The sequence below is a fragment of the Polypterus senegalus genome, chromosome 18 (genome assembly GCF_016835505.1).
Source record: "Polypterus senegalus isolate Bchr_013 chromosome 18, ASM1683550v1, whole genome shotgun sequence".
NCBI classification, from domain to species: Eukaryota; Metazoa; Chordata; class Cladistia; order Polypteriformes; family Polypteridae; genus Polypterus; species Polypterus senegalus.
Genome location: NC_053171.1, coordinates 59,137,914 through 59,157,717, shown reverse-complemented (window position 1 = coordinate 59,157,717; position 19,804 = coordinate 59,137,914). Strand labels below are relative to the sequence as shown.

The window sequence follows — 19,804 nt, the reverse complement described above, 5'->3', positions numbered from 1 at the left end:
GCCAGCTCATATTTTGGGATCCAAAGGTGTTCCAGGCCACCCAGGATATTTTATCTTCCCAGCAATCTTCCCCGGTGTCTCCTCCCAGGTGGTCGTGCCTGTAAAACCTCGACAAGGTCTCTAGTAAACACCCGTACCACCTAAATTGGCTGCTCATAAAGCAGAGGGTTGACAGCTCTACTTAAAGCTTCTTCTGCACTTCTTACATTATCCCTCCTGTGAGCCCAACAATTGTGAGATGAATAGCCTGGTTGTAATGTGACCTGGGCAGCAGTTGAAGGAAGAGGCCTCGGAGGAGTGGTACCCAGATACATGGTACATGTACCATGCTAATCAACCTCATACATAATCAATCTCAATACTACAGACCTTCATTGGCTGGTAGAGCAGCCTTCCTCATGACACATCAAATTACCGCCATCTGCACATGATAGATAGATAGATAGATAGATAGATAGATAGATAGATAGATAGATAGATAGATAGATAGATAGATAGATAGATAGATAGATAGATAGATAGATAGATAGATAGATACTTTATTAATCCCAAGGAGAAATTCACATAATCCAATAATGCAGTGGATTCTTCATGATTGACAGGAGTTTGCTTAGTGCCCGTCGCTCTGCTACAGATACTAAGCTGTCCAACTTTACTCCTACAATAGAGCCTGCCTTCTTAACAAGTTTGTCTAGGCGTGAGGCGTCCTTCATCTTTATGCTGCCTCCGCAGGACACCACCGCATAGAAGAGGGCACTTGCCACAACCGTCTGGTAGAACATCTGCAGTATCTTATTGCAGATGTTGAAGGACGCCAACCTTCTAAGAAAGTATAGTTGGCTCTGACCTTTCTTACACAGAGCATCAGTATTGGCAGTCCAGTCCAATTTGTCATCCAGCTGCACTCGCAGGTATTTATACGTCTGTACCCTCTGCACACAGTCTCCTGTGATGATCATGGGGTCCATGAGGGGCCTGGGCCTCCTAAAATCCACCACCAGTTCCTTGGTTTTGCTGGTGTTCAGGTGTAAGTGGTTTGAGTCGCACCATTTAACATAGTCTTTGATTAGCTTCCTGTACTCCTCCTCCTGCCCACTCCTGATGCAGCCTACAATAGCAGTGTCATCAGCGAACTTTTGCACGTGGCAGGACTCCGAGTCGCATTGCAGCAGCCACTCATGGTCATTCAGCTCACTAGGATGTGATACCTTTGGGAATGGGGTGATACAAGATGTTTTCCAAAGCCTCGGGACTCTCCCCTGTTCCAGGATCAGGTTGAAGATGCGCTGTAGAGGACTCCCCAGTTCCAATGTACAGGCCTTCAGCAGTCGTGGCGATATTCCATCTGGACCTGCTGCTTTGCTGGCACGAAGTCCCCTCAGCTCTCTGCTCACCTGCGCTGCTGTAATTGTGGGTGAGGATGTCTCACCTATGCTGGTATCAGCAGAAGGATGGTTGGAGGATGCAGTACTCCAAGGTGAGAGTGGGTTAGGGTGGTCAAACCTATTAAAGAAGTAAATATGTGGAGTCCAAAGGCATTGAAGCACCTCTGCTCTCCACAATGGGGGTCTGAGAAAGTCGTAAGGCACCAGAGTCTGAATTGTTATTACCTGGCACATGTGATGACATGATTTCTGTTACAATGAACGTGGCAAGCATAATAGACCATATAAAACACTGAGGGTTCAGCTAGTTACCTTATGTCCTCACGTGCAGCACATCCAGCAAGTCATCTGATCAACAGTACTTTGCCTCAAAATGAATGAAGCATGGGTTGATCCAGTCAAACTAAGCCACAAAAGTTGTCAGTCTCATTTTTCGTATCACAGATGACTTGTGTGTTAATGGAATGTAACTGCTTAGGGTTAACAAAAGACGCCTCATTCTCGCTCTAGGTTCTTATTGCAATATTAATGCTGTCAGTTGCTTCAAGGTAGGGATATCGTATGAACAGCAGATTGCTGTGAATGCATGCACTTTTACTGTTATTAGGTATTTTTTTCTCTTACATATGCAAAGGTCCCTTTGTGAGGAGGGTTCAGACTGTGCACTTAAGTCACCCTGATGGTACATCCAGGCACAGGTCTGTTAGTTTATCAAATCATTTTCATATGTAGAAGCATGAAGACAGTATTTATTTGCCCTGTCCATAACTAGAAGTGGCGTCCCTGAGGGTTCGTTCATTAGGACCAGTTCTATTTTCTTTCAACATTAAATAATTAAGAAGTTATTTTTAAACACAATATTGATGTTATTTTGTATTTGATGATACTCTGCTGTATTTATGATGCAGTGAAACAGTGGATGAGTGAAATTTATTCATTTTTAATTTCAGAAAAAAACAGGAATTCTTTAAGTTGGAGATCATTTTGGAATAATAGTGTAATATCTTTCACCTCGTTTTAACATACATTTCATCTCTAAGACCTGCTTTCCCCAGCTTAGAAATTCTATAAAATAAAGGTGACTTTGTAATATGGGGCACATGAAAGCTTTTATAAAATTGGATTACCGGATAAAATACTTTGATGCCATTGCTGTTACAATTGTTGTATTAGTTGCTGCGCATTTACTTTGCAGCATTACAGCAATGGTTGTATCTGCAGATCAAAAAAAGGACCTGTATAAATCCTGTTTTCGGATCCCTACAGTGACCTGAGATTCTTTAAACAACTATTTAAAAATGCTTATTTTTGACTTAAGAACTGGTTAATCACTTTGCCTGTACTTTACTTCATAAAACCTACAGTAGTATTGCCTAGAACTGTATGGTGTACCATGTGATCGCAAGATTCAGGACTTTTTACATTTTTTTATGTGATCAACTTTTTGGAGACTACAACATACACAATACGTGAAGGATTTCAACTCATTTTAAAAGAAATAAATAAAAGACAGACCCCATGTAAAAACAGGGACTGTGATCTTTAGTCCTATAAAAAATGTATAAATACATAGTACCAAAATTTGTAATTTATTTGATATAAATTAGCCATAGTTGTCACAATTTCTAGAGCAACCAGTTATTAAAATCTACATTTAAATTAGAAGGATAGCCTGGTATCTTGTACTGGTCAGCAGCCCAAATCTCAGTGAAAACATTTAACAGATCTAGAGAATGTATCCAGTGGAAATCAGCAAGGCAGCATTTAGGATTCTACTGAATCATTCCATGCACACAGCCTATGAACCCTTTTAGTACTGGCCTGTTATCGGGGAACTCTTTCTATTCATCAGTGTTTTGCACTTCAAGTACTGTTAGAGACACTGGCAAGAAAAGAAAGGGGTTGAAATTGCAGAGAACCTTTGGTCAGTTATATTCAATGCATGAATCCAAAGTTCAGAATGGAAGGGGCAGGAGCAATGTTATTATAACATTGGTTAAACAAAAGCACACTGAATGTGTAGCACATCATCTGTCTGTTTCTGTCTTATATTTTATTTTTCTTCTCATATAATATGCTACTGTGACTGTTTGTTTGTCTGTCCAGGATTTTAAATCATTTGTAGTTCACAAACCATTTGACCTATTGACCTGAAATTTGGTACAAATATACTCCTGACCTCTACTGTCCACTTTCTGGGTGATGATTTTTATTACTCTTTTTGTTTTTATTTTACTTTATTTTAGAATCAACTCTCGGCCGCACGCAGCTGTATGTGTTGTATGGCACATGCGTGCGGGCGCCATACTCATCCCTACCACCTTCGCCATCACTTCCTCTACCTCTTCATATCTTAAATCTTTCTTTAGGCAGATTGAAGACTTAAGTGCCAGCTTAAATGAAAATTTACAAAAAAGTACTTGAAACACAAAAACTGATTTAATCAGTTTTAATGCGAAAAGATGCCAATGAAAGTAGAGAAGAAGCGGGCCGCTAGGGCGGAGAAAACAAGAACTGCTCAGGAAGCAGAAAGCACATCAACCTCTGAGAAAATAAATGCTAAATTTACAGAGAAAGAGCAGGAAAACTATAAGTCAAGTGTATTCACTGCACGTTATCAAGCAGTATGCCATTGCTGTATTGTATATTAGTTGTTATGTACAAAACGATTCTGTCTATGCATTTTGCAGTTTATTGTCATTGACTTGATATTTCCACTAGTTATCACACACACAATCATAAATAATTGTTTCTCTGAGTGTATTCCACCCAAAAATAGCATTTTTTATGATATTACCCCATGCGGTTTGTAGTGATGGCTGAGAAACATTTTTAATCTTATGTTTTCATGGCCAACAGAGATCACAAAGTTTTAGCATGCATTGGCATCTATAGCAACCGATTCAGGACCACAGTTATCACTTTCAAAAAATGTCCATGCAAAAACCTTGGGTAACATAACATGCCATGTTGTCTAGTCATATGCTGACAATCTCCAAACACATGTATTTTTGCTGAAATATTTCTAAATAAACTTTTCAGAAAAAAAAAACACTCTTGTGAATAAAAATGGAACATGCTCAAATGGGAATGAGCATTCAGATTGAAGACCCTCCTCCCCACTGATTCATTGGTCAGGAATCCATCTCAGTAACAGCTGATTCATTGGGTAGCATTGTGCTTAATGTGATGTCATCTTACCAAGAAGTGCAGTCTGAGATGAGGACAAATAAAGATAAAAGTTAAAGAAAAACTGGTAAAAAATTATCAGGAAGAGAATATATCTTGTGTTTGGACGCCATCATGAAAAATCCCCCAATGGAGCACTTTTAGCCACAGGGTCATTCCACCATGGTGTACTAAAAAGCGCCTCTTGGAGTCTTTTTGCCCACTGCTATCAGGCAAAATTCACTGCTTACTCCCGGGATACTCATTAAGTTCATTTTGAAATATCATTTTGAAATATCTGAATAATATTTATTTACTTATCGATTGATTGTTTGATGGATTGGCTGTATTATTTATTCTGTGAGTCAGTAACCTTGTTTTTTATGTTTCTGCTGCAGTATGCCTCTGAATTTCCCCATTGGATTATTAAAGTGTATCTAATATAATCTGTTCTAATCTAATCTAATCTAATCTAATCTAATATAAAAAATCCAAAGGTACTCCAAATATTGGTCACAGGTATGACTTTAAATGTGATCACAAATCTAAACCTTGGGGAAATTTGCATGTGCGGTCAATTTTTTACCAGAACTGCTCTCTTTTTAACAATATGTAAGTAATAATATATGAGTTTGAGACATTGTGAGCATACAGCAGGATGACTTGACATATGGATTATGTGACATGAGTAATATGATATTTTTTGATATTTTTGATATTGTTTGGTATCATTCAGTTTTGGTTGCCAACAGCCATTCAAGCTGAAACTTTGCCGCTTTCATTCTCTGTGAAAGTATGAAATTAGAATTTTTTCTCTAACATCACTAATAACCACACGGGGAAAATAACATGCATATCACTTCTGTGTGGAGTGTTCCTTTAAGTGCTTTTGGATGTTTTCTGTATAGAAAAGCACTATATACAGTAAATTATGTCTGTAGTTCTTTTGCAAAGATTCTTTCTTTAAACTGATGACAATAACTCCGCATTAAGATTTGTCATGCAGTATGGTCTTGTGGCTAAAGAAATTAACTGTAAACCAGAAGTGTGTCCGTTCATTTTATGTGTCTGATGTGGCTTGAGTCTGAGAAACTCATTGATACAGTGATTCAACAGGAAAAAAAATCTACTACAGATCACTTGGTATATGTGCACTACACAGAAGCACTGTATAAAATGTAGATTAAATTATGTTAAGAGTTTGCAGCAAAAAACAGCTAAGAAAAGGAGAAAAATTATCTAAACATATTGTTGTCTGTTTATAAAAGTTGAACAGAGTCAGTGCAGATAATAATTCAGACACTTCATAAGAAAATAGAAAATGTTTTATTATAAACTTTATATAATAGTACAAACCGGATTCCAAAAAAGTTGGGACACTAAACAAATTGTGAATAAAAACTGAATGCAATGATGTGGAGATGGCAAATGTCAATATTTTATTTGTAATAAAACGCAGATGACAGATCAAACGTTTAATCCGAGTAAATGTATCATTTTAAAGGAAAAATATGTTGATTCAAAATTTCACAGTGTCAACAAATCCCAAAAACGTTGGGACAAGTAGCAATAAGAGGCTGGAAAAAGTAAATTTGAGCATAATGAAGAGCTGGAAGACCAATAAACACTAATTAGGTCAATTGGCAACATGATTGGGTATAAAAAGAGCTTCTCAAAGTGGCAGTGTCTCTCAGAAGCCAAGATGGGTAGAGGATCACCAATTCCCACAATGTTTCGCAGAAAGATAGTGGAGCAATATCAGAAAGGTGTTACCCAGCGAAAAATTGCAAAGACTTTGCATCTATCATCATCAACTGTGCATAACATTATCCGAAGATTCAGAGAATCTGGAACAATCTCTATGCGTAAGGGTCAAGGCCGTAAAACCATACTGGATGCCCGTGATCTCCGGGCCCTTAAACGACACTGCACCACAAACAGTAATGCTACTGTAAAGGAAATCACAGAATTGGCTCAGGAATACTTTCAGAAACCATTGTCAGTGAACACAATCCACCATGCCATCCGCCGTTGCCAGCTGAAACTCTACAGTGCAAAGAAGAAGCCATTTCTAAGCAAGATCCACAAGCTCAGGCGTTGTCACTGGGCCAGGGATCATTTAAAATGGAGTGTGGCAAAATGGAAGACTGTTCTGTGGTCAGACGAGTCACGACTCGAAGTTCTTTTTGGAAATCTGGTACGCCATGTCATCCGGACCAAAGAGGACAAGGACAACCCAAGTTGTTATCAACGCTCAGTTCAGAAGCCTGCATCTCTGATGGTATGGGGTTGCATGAGTGCGTGTGGCATGGGCAGCTTGCATGTCTGGGAGGCACCATCAATGCAGAAAAATATATTCAGGTTCTAGAACAACATATGCTCCCATCCAGACGTCATCTCTTTCAGGGAAGACCCTGCATTTTTCAACGAGATAATGCCAGACCACATTCTGCATCAATCACAACATTATGGCTGCGTAGGAGAAGGATCCGGGTACTGAAATGGCCAGTCTGCAGTCCAGATCTTTCACCTATAGAGAACATTTGGCGCATCATAAAGAGGAAGGTGTGACAAAGAAGGCCCAAGACGATTGAACAGATAGAGGCCTGTATTAGACAAGAATGGGAGAGCATTCCTATTTCTAAACTTGAGAAACTGGTCTCCTCAGTCCCCAGACGTCTGTTGAGTGTTGTAAGAAGAAGGGGAGATGCCACACAGTGGTGAAAATGGCCTTGTCCCAACTTTTTTGGGATTTGTTGAAATTCTGAATCAACATATTTTTCCCTTAAAATGATACATTTTCTCAGTTTAAACTTTTGTTCCGTGATTTATGTTCTATTCTGAATAAAATATTAGGTTGGCACCTCCACATCATTGCATTCAGTTTTTATTCACGATTTGTATAGTGTCCCAACTTTTTTGGAATCTGGTTTGTATTAAGAGGAAGAATTGTATAATTCAGATTAAAGTTACCTAGTTCAAACTCTGGAAAACACCATTACAACTATATTTTAGCACTTTATGATAGTTGTTCTTCCATTTTTGCTACCGTGGTAGCATCTGGCATATGACTAGACAATCCCTGTATAAGGCACCAGGGTACCTCAAGGGGCAGTCACACTGGGCCCATTTAGATTCCCCAGTTAGATAGATAGATAGATACTGTAGATACTTTATTAATCCCAAGGGGAAATTAATACTCCATGTGTCTTTGGGGATGTGAGAAGAAAAACAGAAATTCTCTGGGAAGTTTGTAGAAACCAGGAGTGCCTGCAAACTCCACACACACAACTCTGGATCTCTGAGGCCCTAGGACTAACCAGTGCAAAATGATATTGTATTAGGCTGCATATTAAGTAAACATAAGTGAAAATGAAGGAAAACTGTAAATATGCATATATATGTATTTGCAAAATATATTATTGATCTCTTTCTTTTTTTTGTTTACTTGCAGAGAAGTGCACTGCTTCACAAAAACAGGAATATTTAATTCAAGGATCACCAGGGCAGGACATCATCTTGGGACCTGGGCTAGAAGTCATCTCAACCATTTTGGTTACTTGGGAGTTTGAAACAAAAGATGGTGTTTTTTCAAGAGTTGCAGATGTGTCCCAACAGAATGTCAGATTGTATACACATTTCCTAGATAGAGTCAATGTAAATAATACTCACTTTTTATTGACAATAAAAAATCTGACATATCAAGAAACTGGAACCTACATAGGACGTCTTACATATGAAAGTGGGGAAACCCAGAGTGTTTTCTACAAAATTTCAATTAGAGGTAAGGATTAATACATAATAAATACATTTCTATCTTCATCAAAAGTCATAAAATTTGACAGAGTTTATAAACATTTTACATATTTATGCATGAAAAGATTTGCTTTATCTGCCATTACTTTTTTCTCATACTCTTTATTACTATTTCTCTTTAAGTCTTCCTTTTCACTCTTTCTTGGATTCATTCCACTTTCTCCTTTTAGCCAATAGCTTTCCTTCATGCTTCCGGTCACCAACCTTTATGTTGGACTTCCCTGTATTTACCTTTAGGTCTTTTGGTTTGAAAAGAGCTTTCCACTTTAGTATTTATTCCTTTGGCTCCACTTCAGCATACAGAAACTCCTATAAATGCCTTTCATTTTATTTTTTTGGTCACCACCTCCACCATTGACCTGATTAAGGTCCAAGTTTAATATTTTAATTCCCATGCCATTTCTTATCTTATTTTTTCAACCTGCTTTATAATCCCCTAAAACATTTCTCTCTACTTACATATTCCTTCATTAGCTCACTGTCTTCTTTTGTGTGTGAAACTTCTTAACAAGCATTTTACTTTGCTTCATTGCAGGTTGCCTTCTGCATTTGTTGCCAATATCTCTTTTTGTAGTCCATTGCATCTGCTACATCAGGTGTTCTTTTCAACCAGATATTTTTACGGTCACTCTATTAGATACATCTGTCTTGCAGGATCTTCTGTGCAAACAATGCTAATTAAAGAAAGTGGGCAGGTAACAATGAAATCTTTTTCCAACTCAGAACCAAATATACAGTTGTGCTTGAAAGTTTGTGAACCCTTTAGAATTTTTTATATTTATGCATAAATATGACCTAAAATATCATCAGATTTTCATTCAAGTCCTAAAAGTAGATGACATTAGAGGTAAAATTAGAGTCAGGTGTTTTCAATCAAGGGCAGCACGGTGGCGCAGTGGTAGCATTGCTGCCTCGCAGTTAGGAGACCTGGGTTCACTTCCCGGGTCCTCCCTGCGTGGAGTTTGCATGTTCTCCCTGTGTTTGCGTGGGTTTCCTCTGGGCGCTCCGGTTTCCTCCCACAGTCCAAAGACATGCAAGTTAGGTGGATTGGCGATTCTAAATTGGCCCTAGTGTGTTCTGTTTGTGTGTGTCCTGCGGTGGGTTGGCACCCTGTCCAGGATTGGTTCGTGCCCTGTGTTGGCTGGGATTGGCTCCAGCAGACCCCCATGACCCTGTGTTCGGATTCAGCGGGTTGGGAGATGGATGTTTTCAATCAATGGGATGACAATCAGTTGTGAGTGGACACCCTGTGTTATTTAAAGAACAGGGATCTAACAAAGTCTGTTCTTCACAACACATGTTTGTGGAAGTGTATCATGGCATGAACAAAGGAGATTTGTGAGGACCTCAGAAAAAGAGCTGTTGATGCTCATCAGGCTGGAAAAGGTTACAAAACCATCTCTAAAGAGTTTGGATTCCACCAATCCACAGTCAGACAGATTGTGTACAAATGGAGGAAATTCAACACCATTGTAATCCTCCCCAGGAGTGGTCGACCAGAAAAAGATCACTCCAAGAGCAAGGTGTGTAATAGTCGGCAAGGTCACAAAGGACCCCAGGATAACTTCTAAGCAACTGAAGGCCTCTCTCACATCGGCTAATGTTCATGTTCATGAGTCCACCATCAGGAGAACACTGAACAACAATGGTGTGCATGGCAGGATTGGAAGAAGAAAGCCACTGCTCTCCAAAAAAAACACTGCTGCTCGTCTGCAGTTTGCTAAAGATCATGTGGACAAACCAGAAGGCTATTGGAAGAATGTTTTGTGGACGGATGAGACCAAAATAGAACTTTTTGGTTTAAATGAAAAGCGTTATGTTTGGAGAAAGGAACGTTTTTCTTTCTTCCCTGTTAGATAGAAAGATAGATAGATAGACAGACATCCCAAGAGGAAATTCACATACTCCAGCAGCAGCAAACTGATACAAGAACAAAATTAAATTAAAGAGTAATAAAAATGCAGGTTAAAACAGATAAGTTTACCTCCCCAGGTGGAATTGAAGACTCGCATAGTGTGGGGGAGGAACGATCTCCTCAGTCTGTCAGTGGAGCAGGACAGTGACAGCAGTCTGTTGCTGAAGCTGCTCCTCTGTCTGTAGATGATACTGTTTAGTGGATGCAGTTGATTCTCCATAACTGATAGGAGCCTGCTGAACGCTCGTTGCTCTGCCAAACTGTCCAGCTCCATGCCTACAATAGAGTCTGCCTTCCTCACCAGTTTGTCTAGGCGTGAGGCGTCCCTCTTCTTAAAGCTGCTTCCCCAGCACACCACCGCGTAGAGGAGGACACTCTCCACAAGCGTCTGATAGAACATCTGCCGCATCTTTTTGCAGATGCTGAAGGACACCAGTCTTCTAAGGAAGTACAGTTGGCTCTGTCCTTTCTTACATAGAGCATCAGTATTGGCAGACCAGTCCAATTTATCATCCAGCTGCACTCTCAGGTATTTACAGGTCTGCACCCTCTGCTCACAGTCACCTCTGATGATCATGGGGTCCATGAGGGGCCTGGGTTTCCGAAAATCCACCAAAAGTTCCTTGGTTTTGCTGGTGTTCAGGTGTAAGTGGTTTGAGTCACACCAATTAACAAAGTCCTTGATTAGGTTCCTATACTCCTCTTCCTGACCACTCCTGATGCAGCCCACGATAGCAGTGTCGTCAGCGAACTTTTGCACGTGGCAGGACTCCGAGTTGTATTGGAAGTCCTATGTATATAGGCTGAACAGGACCAGAGAATGTACAGTTCCCTCCGGTGCTCCTGTGTTGCTGACCACAATGTCAGATCTGCAGTTCCCGAGATGCACATACTGAGGACTGTCTGTAAGATAGTCCACGATCCATGCCACCAGGTATGAATCTACTCCCATCTCTGTCAGCTTGTCCCTAAGGAGCAGAGGTTGGATGGTGCTGAAGGCACTAGAGAAGTCCAGAAACATAATTCTTACAGCTGCCTCTGTCCAAGTGGGAGAGGGATCGGTGTAGCATATAGATGATGGCATCCTCCGCTCCCACCTTCTCCTGGTATGTGAACTGCAGATGGTCGAGGGCGTGGTGGACCTGTGGCCTCAGGTGGTGAAGCAGCAGCCACTTTATGGTCTTCATCACATGTGATGTCAGAGCAACAGGCCGGAAGTCATTCCTAGTGAGCTGAATGACTTCTGGCCTTCTTCCGTTACTTGGGAGTACTTCTGGGCTATAGGGAAAATAGAAATCCCTGTGTCTCCCTGTAGCGTCCCCTGGTGGCACCCACGGTATCTAGGAGGGCTGTGAAGCCGAACTCCATTTTCCATGATGCCCTGCGGGAATCTGGGGCACCTTCATGTTGCAGGGAGGACTACATCTAGCGGCCTGGATGTATTGGCTGGGATCAGCTGCCAGCCATCTCTCACAAAGGGAATTAGTACAGTGGATCATGACTGTTGTTTTAAAATGAGTTCATCAAGAACACAGGGATATAGTTGGAAACTTGTTGAGGGTAAAGTTTTCACAAACATTAGAAAATTTTTATTTATACATAGTTATATGGAATAGGCTACCATGTAGTGTGGTATACAGTAGGACTTTAGGGACCTTTAAAACTAGAGTTGATGTTATTTTGGAGGAATTAATTGGATCGGACTGGCAAGCTTTGTTGGGCTTAATGGCCTGTTCATCTCTAGATTTTTCTAATTACCATTCCTTATTGAACTCAATTTTCAGATATTCTGATGGTTGAGCCTTGGACAATGGGGGTAGAAAAGTTGGTTGTAGTGTGGTTTAATTTGTGTTTAATGTTACAGAGTAATGACTTACAAAAACTTAAAATATAGCAATATTTTTTTATGAAAAAGACACAAATACTGGACACACCTTTAAACAGTAGGACTAACATTTCTAGACCAAATTACTTCTTTCTACAGGCAAGCAGGCCGCTAAACACAATGTCTGTGCTCCCTGATCATAGGCTCTTATCTAATTACTGTTCTGTTATTAATTTCTTGTCCATTTGTATATCTAGTGTCATTGCTGATTGCTTTTTGTATACTGTATATGATTTTCAAATGTACATATGTTGTTTGTTGTTCTGCATTCCCTTATGTTATGTAAAATTACCTTCTCTCTGTATAGTTGTATTGTATTATTTATTGTCTAAATATTGCACTGTGGCCCTGAGGAACATAACTTCATATTATCTATACACATGTGCCAAAGTATGTGTATAAATGGTATGATATCAAAGCCAATTTTTCTTGACTTGTCTGATTTGATATTAAGCATGAAATACCATTAAAAAGAAGTGACATTGAATGTTAACATTATTTGTCCCTCAATTCAAATGTGCACTGAGCTGCAGAGGTTTGTATTTCAGTTGACCTAGAATGTACACTGCTCACAAAAATTAAAGGAACACTTTAAAGAAACACATTAGATACATCAGATCTCAATATGAAGTTGGATATCTATACAAATAACGACAGGGCAATGTCTTAGGAACAAAAGGATGCCAAGTCTTTTAATGGAAATAAAAGTTTTCTGCCTACAGAGGGCTCAATTGTCAAGACACCCTAAAATCAGAGTGAAATGAAGATGTGGCAGGCTAGTCCATTTTTTCAAAAACTTAATTTCTGCTACTCAAAATGCTTTTCAGTATCTTGTGTGGCCTCCACGAGCTTGTATGCATGCTTGACAACGTCGGGGCATGCTCCTTATGGCATTTCCTCCCAGATCTGTATGAGGGCATCCCTGAGCTGTTGTACAGTCTGAGGAGCAACCTGGCGGCGCCTAATGTACCGAAACATAATGTCCCACAGATGTTCTATTGGGTTTAAGTCAGGGGATCGTGAAGGCCATTCAATTGTTTCAATTCCTTCATCCTCCAGGTACTGCCTGCATACTCTTGCCACATGAGGCCGGGCATTGTCATGCATTAGGAGGAAACCAGGACCTACTGCACCAGCGTAGGGTCTGACAATGGGTCCAAGAATTTCATCCTGATACCTAATGGCAGTCAAGATGCCGTTGTCTAGCCTGTAGAGGTCTGTGAGTCGCTCCATGGATATGCCTCCAAGATCATCACTGACCCACCACCAAACCAGTCATGCTAAACGATGTTACAGGCAACATAATATTCTCCACGGCTTCTCCTGACCCTTTCACGTCTTTCACATATACTCAGGGTGAACCTGCTCTCATCTGTGAAAAGCACAGGACGCCAGTGGTGGACCTGCCAATTCTGGTATTCTATGGCAAATGCCAATTGAGCTCCCCGGTGCTGTGCAGTGAGCACAGGGTGCAGTAGACATTTGGGCCCTCAGGCAACCCTCATGAAGTCTGTTTCTAAATTGTTTGGTCAGAGACATTCACACCAGTGGCCTGCTGGAGGTCATTTTGTGAATCATTGTGCTACCAGTAGTGACACTGACTGTAGCCAAATGCAAAACTAGTGAAGAAACAGTCAGAAAAGATGAGGAGGGAAAAATGTCAGTGGCCTCCATCTGTTAAACCATTCCTGTTTTGGGGGTCATCTCATTGTTGCCCCTCTAGTGCATCTGTTGTTAATTTCATTAACACCACAGCAGCTGAAACTGATTAACAACCCCCTCTGCTACTTAACTGACCAGATTAATATCCCATAAGTTTCATTGACTTTATGCTATACTCTGATTAAAAAGTGTTCCTTTAATTCTTTTGAGCAGTATATTTTCTAGCAACACATGAAAATGGCACTTACAAATATCCTGGTTTCAGTTTTGTTGCGCTGACTTTTTTGTGTATATTTATATACCTTTCCTGTTATTCATTTTTAATGTTAGCATGATAAGGTCATTGCAATGACATTTTAAAATGAGCTTTTATCACAGGTGTTTGATGATTTTGCACTCTCAACTTATTCCTGTTGTGTGTGGGACTCGATCAGGGCTGCCCTTTGTGATTAATACTTTTAATAATTTTTATGGACAACATTTCTAGGTGCAGCAAAGGAGTGGACAGTGTCCAATTCTGTGACCTCAGGATCATATCTCAGCTTTTTGCAGATGATGTGGCCTTGTCAGCTTCATCAGGGTGTGACCTCAGGATGAGGAATGTACTTCCAAGTCTAAGGTCATGGTTCTCAGCCAAATAAGAGTGAAGTACCCTCATCTGGTTGAAGATGAAGTGCTACCTTAAGTGGAAGTATTTAAGTATCTCATGGTCTTGTACACAAGTGAGGGAAGAAGGGATTGACAGGTGGATTGGCACATTGTCCAGAGTTATGCGAACATTGTACCATTTAGTTGTAGTTGACACAGAGCTGAGCTGAAAGATGAAGTTCTTAAGTTACCCATTGATCTGCATTCATACCCTCAACCATTGGTTTTGAGCTGTGGGTAGTGACCAGAAGAATTCTTTCGCCATGTGATTCAGATATCAGATCAGTATCAGATATCAGCTTCTTTCAAAGGGCCTTAGAGTTAGGGTAAGAAGTGCAGTTATTCATGAGGATCTCAAAGTAGAGTAGCTAGTCTAGTCTCTGCAATGAAAAGAGCCAGTTGAGGTGGCATTAAAATCTGATTAGGACGCCTCCCTGGGTAGGTGTTTCGGGCATGTCCAAACAGAACAAGACTCAGAGCAAACCCAGAACACTGGAAAGATTACATCTCAAGGCTGGCATTGTACTGCCTCGGTATCCCCCTTGAGGAGTTGGAGGAGGTGGCAGGGAAAGATGATGTCTGGGCACCTTTGCTTAGGCTGCTACCCCCATGACCCTGACCCAGATAAGTGGCAGACAATGGATGGATGGATAGATTAACATGTCTATAGCCATATTGTGTTTTGTGTGTGCCAGTTGCTGCCCAAATAGTCACAATCTTTGCAAAATGTTACATCATTATGATTGCCATATAAAGAGGTACCACAGAAAGGCAGACTTGTATTAAGCTTTTTAGACATTCTTAAACCTTTTACAGTGTACTCTTCTTCAAAATATTTGTTAATTTTCCAAATATTCTGCTAGGTCACAAGAGTAAAGATGAAAAATGATAAAAAAGATTACATACTAGTTTAATAATTCCAACATACTAATTATAGTTTTTTTGCAATGTATAGTAACAGCTTTCTCATTCTATTCAGTTAATCACACTTAAATGCATCCTTGTTTTTTTAATTACCAGTTCTAGCTAAGCCAGAGCTGCAACCATGGCTTAACAATGTTACAACAACCTCATGCAGCATCTCTGTTACATGTTCCCTGAAGAATGTTACCTCCAACATTACCTGCTTATATCAACAAGACACTGTTGTATGTGATAAGCCAGATATTCAGTCACAAAACAATGGCCGCCAAGAAATTCACCTGGAATTTACAGTCTCCGAAGACAACACCACACTGGTATGCAACATTAGCAATGAAGATAGCTGGGGCTGGAATAGCATACTCTTTGAAGACGTCTGCCAATTGGACAAAAATGGTGAGTTTAACATAAGGTTTATATACTTGTTTTGAAATGGAGTTGGAATTAAACTAAGTTACTGCATGCAAATATACTGCTCGAAAGAATTAAAGGAACACTTTTTAATCAGAGTATAGCATAAAGTCAATGAAACTTATGGGATATTAATCTGGTCAGTTAAGTAGCAGAGGGGGTTGTTAATCAGTTTCAGCTGCTGTGGTGTTAATGAAATTAACAACAGATGCACTAGAGGGGCAACAATGAGATGACCCCCAAAACAGGAATGGTTTAACAGATGGAGGCCACTAACATTTTTCCCTCCTCATCTTTTCTGACTGTTTCTTCACTAGTTTTGCATTTGGCTACAGTCAGTGTCACTACTGGTAGCACGAGGTGATACCTGGACCCTACAGAGGTTGCACAGGTAGTCCAACTTCTCCAGGATGGCACATCAATACGTGTCATTGCCAGAAGGTTTGCTGTGTCTCCCTGCACAGTCTCAATGGCATGGAGGAGATTCTAGGAGACAAGCAGTTACTCTAGGAGAGCTGGAGAGGGCCATAGAAGGTCCATAACCCATCAGCAGGACCAGTATCTGCTCCTTTGGGCAAGGAGGAACAGGATGAGCACTGCCAGAGCCCTACAAAATGACCTCCAGCAGGCCACTGGTGTGAATGTCTCTGACCAAACAATCAGAAACAGACTTCATGAGGGTTGCCTGAGGGCCCAAATGTCTACTGCACCCTGTGCTCACTGCACAGCACCGGGAGCTCAATTGGCATTTGCCATAGAATACCAGAATTGGCAGGTCCACCACTGGCGTCCTGTGCTTTTCACAGATGAGAGCAGGTTCACCCTGAGTATATGTGAAAGACGTGAAAGGGTCAGGAGAAGCCGTGGAGAATATTATGTTGCCTGTAACATCGTTTAGCATGACTGGTTTGGTGGTGGGTCAGTGATGATCTTGGAGGCATATCCATGGAGCGACTCACAGACCTCTACAGGCTAGACAACGGCATCTTGACTGCCATTAGGTATCAGGATGAAATTCTTGGACCCATTGTCAGACCCTACGCTGGTGCAGTAGGTCCTGGTTTCCTCCTAATGCACGACAATGCCCGGCCTCATGTGGCAAGAGTATGCAGGCAGTACCTGGAGGATGAAGGAATTGAAACAATTGAATGGCCTTCACGATCCCCTGACTTAAACCCAATAGAACATCTGTGGGACATTATGTTTCGGTACATTAGGCGCCGCCAGGTTGCTCCTCAGACTGTACAACAGCTCAGGGATGCCCTCATACAGATCTGGGAGGAAATGCCATAAGGAGCATGCCCCGACGTTGTCAAGCATTCATACAAGCTCGTGGGGGCCACACAAGATACTGAAAAGCATTTTGAGTAGCAGAAATTAAGTTTTTGAAAAAATGGACTAGCCTGCCACATCTTCATTTCACTCTGATTTTAGGGTGTCTTGACAATTGAGCCCTCTGTAGGCAGAAAACTTTTATTTCCATTAAAAGACTTGGCATCCTTTTGTTCCTAAGACATTGCCCTGTCGTTATTTGTATAGATATCCAACTTCATATTGAGATCTGATGTATCTAATGTGTTTCTTTAAAGTGTTCCTTTAATTTTTGTGAGCAGTGTATATATACTTTTTAGAAGAATGCAGATTCTACAAATCTAGGCTAAATTGAATATAAATAATGTTATACACCAGTAGATCTCCATTAAATACTGTTTTTGAATCTTTACCATTTTATACTTAAATAATAACATAACTTTATGTCTCTGCTCAAGCCTCTTTTAAAAGTAAAAGATGCAATCTGCACTTCTTCTTCTTTCGGCTTCTCCCATTAGGGGTTGCCACAGCGGATCATCTTCTTCCATATCTTTCTGTCCTCTTTCTGTCCTCTGCATCTTGCTCTGTTACACCCATCACCTGCATGTCCTCTCTCATCACATCCACAAACCTTTGCTTAGGCCTTCCTCTTCTCCTTTTCCTTAGCAGTTCTATCCTTAGCCCCCTTCTCCCAATATACCCAGCATCTCTCCTCTGTACATGTCCAAACCAATGCAATCTCGCCTCTCTGACTTTGTCTCCCAACAGTCCAACTTGAACTGACCCTCTAATGTACTCCATTTCTAATCCTATCCATCCTCATCACACCCAGTGCAAATCTTTAACTCTGCTACCTCCAGCTCTGTCTCCTGCTTTCTGGTCAGTGCCACCATCTCTAACCCATATAAAACAGCTGGTCTCACTACCGTCCTGTAGAGCTTCCCTTTCACTCTTGCTGATACCCACCTGTCACAAATTACTCCTGACACTCTTCTCCACCCATTCCACACTGCCAGCACTCTGTTTTTCACCTCTCTTCCACAATTCCCATTACTCTATACTGTTAATCCCAAGTATTTAAACTCATCCACCTTTGCCAACTCTACTCCCTGCATCCTCACTATTCCACTGACCTCCCTCTCATTTACACACATATATTCTGTCTTGTTCCTACTGACCTTCATTCCTCACCTGTCTAGAGCACATCTCCACCTCTCCAGGGTCTCCTCAACCTGTTCCCTACTATCGCTACAGTTCAAAATGTCATCAGCAAACATCATAGTCCACGGGGATTCCTGTCTAATCTCGTCTGTCAATCTGCCCATCACCATTGCAAATAAGAAAGGTCTCAGAGCCGATCCCTGATGTAGTCCCACTTCCAACTTGAATGCATCCATCACTCCATCACCTCACCACTGTCACACTTCCCTCGTACATATCCTGTAAAACTCTTATGTACTTCTCTTCCACTCCCGACTTCCCCATACAATACTAATGCTCCTCTCGAGGCACCCTGTCATATGCTTTCTCCAGGTCCTCAAAGACGCAATGCAACTCCTTCTGGCCTTCTCTAAACTTCTCCATCAACATCCTCAGAGCAAACATTGCATCTCTGATGTTCTTTCTTGGCATGAAACCATACTGCTGCTCACTAATCATCATCTCACTTCTTAACCTAGCTTCCACTAGTCTTTCCCATAACTTCATGCTGTGGCTCATCAATTTTATTCCCCTGTAGTTATTCTTAAATATCAGCACCAGTACACTTCTTCTCCACTCCTCAGGCATCCTTTCACTTTTCAAGATTCCATTAAACAACCTGGTTAAAAACTCAAATGCCATCTCTCTTAAACACCTCCATGCTTCCATAACTATGTCATCTGGACCAACGGCCTTTCCATTTTTCCTTCACAGCTGTCCTTATTTCCTCCTTGCTAATCCATTGCACTTCCTGATTCACTATTGCCACATCATCCAATCTCTTCTCTCTCTCGTTCTCTTCATTCATCAACCTCTCAAAGTACTCTTTCCATCTGCTCAACACACTCTCCTCACTTGTGAGTATGTTTCCATCTTTATCCTTTATCACCCTGACCTGCTGTACATCTGCTACAATATGCAATCTGCACTAAGAATGAAAATTGAAAGAGCAGACATTGGAGGAGTTGTAAAATGATAAAATTATAGGTTAATTTTTACTTTAATAACATACAAAATGCTTTTAGATACAACAAAAAATACTTCTACTCTTTTGTCACCCTCGCTCTTCCTCTCACAATTTCTGTCTTCTTCCACCCTACTCCGGCTCGACTAATGGAGTGAGGCAGCCTCTTTTATAATGCCCAGGATGTGCTCCAGGTGCTTTGCGATGATCCTGCCGCAGCACTTCCGAGTGTGGCAAAAGTGCTGCAATCCAGGGCTCCACAATCCTCTGGGCACACCCTGGCGGTGGCCACGGGCCTCAACAGGGTTGAGCTTCTAAGCTCTGATTCTGTGGCTCCAATGCAGACCAGGGCAGCTGCCCTCTCGTGGCCCAGGGGAGGTACTATCCCTCTCCCGATCCTTCCTGGCATCCCGGTTGGACAGGCTCCCCAGCCATCTGCCACATTTGATAAAACAAAACCTCTGGTCTCACATGTATGATCACTGATCCTGGAATCCCGGACGGTTGTTTTCTGGTAA

General features: G+C 41.1%; 1 protein-coding gene across 4 annotated transcripts in view; it reads left to right on the top strand.

The window, feature by feature from the left end:
* Positions 1-19,804, top strand: part of LOC120518496 — a 99,081-nt gene that overhangs the window by 16,236 nt on the left and 63,041 nt on the right. For all 4 annotated transcript variants that reach the window (XM_039741314.1, XM_039741316.1, XM_039741315.1 and 1 more), the window contains exons 2-3: positions 8,008-8,337; positions 15,500-15,796. In XM_039741314.1, the coding sequence (XP_039597248.1) occupies positions 8,008-8,337; positions 15,500-15,796 (627 nt within the window). The remainder of the gene's footprint in view (positions 1-8,007; positions 8,338-15,499; positions 15,797-19,804) is intronic.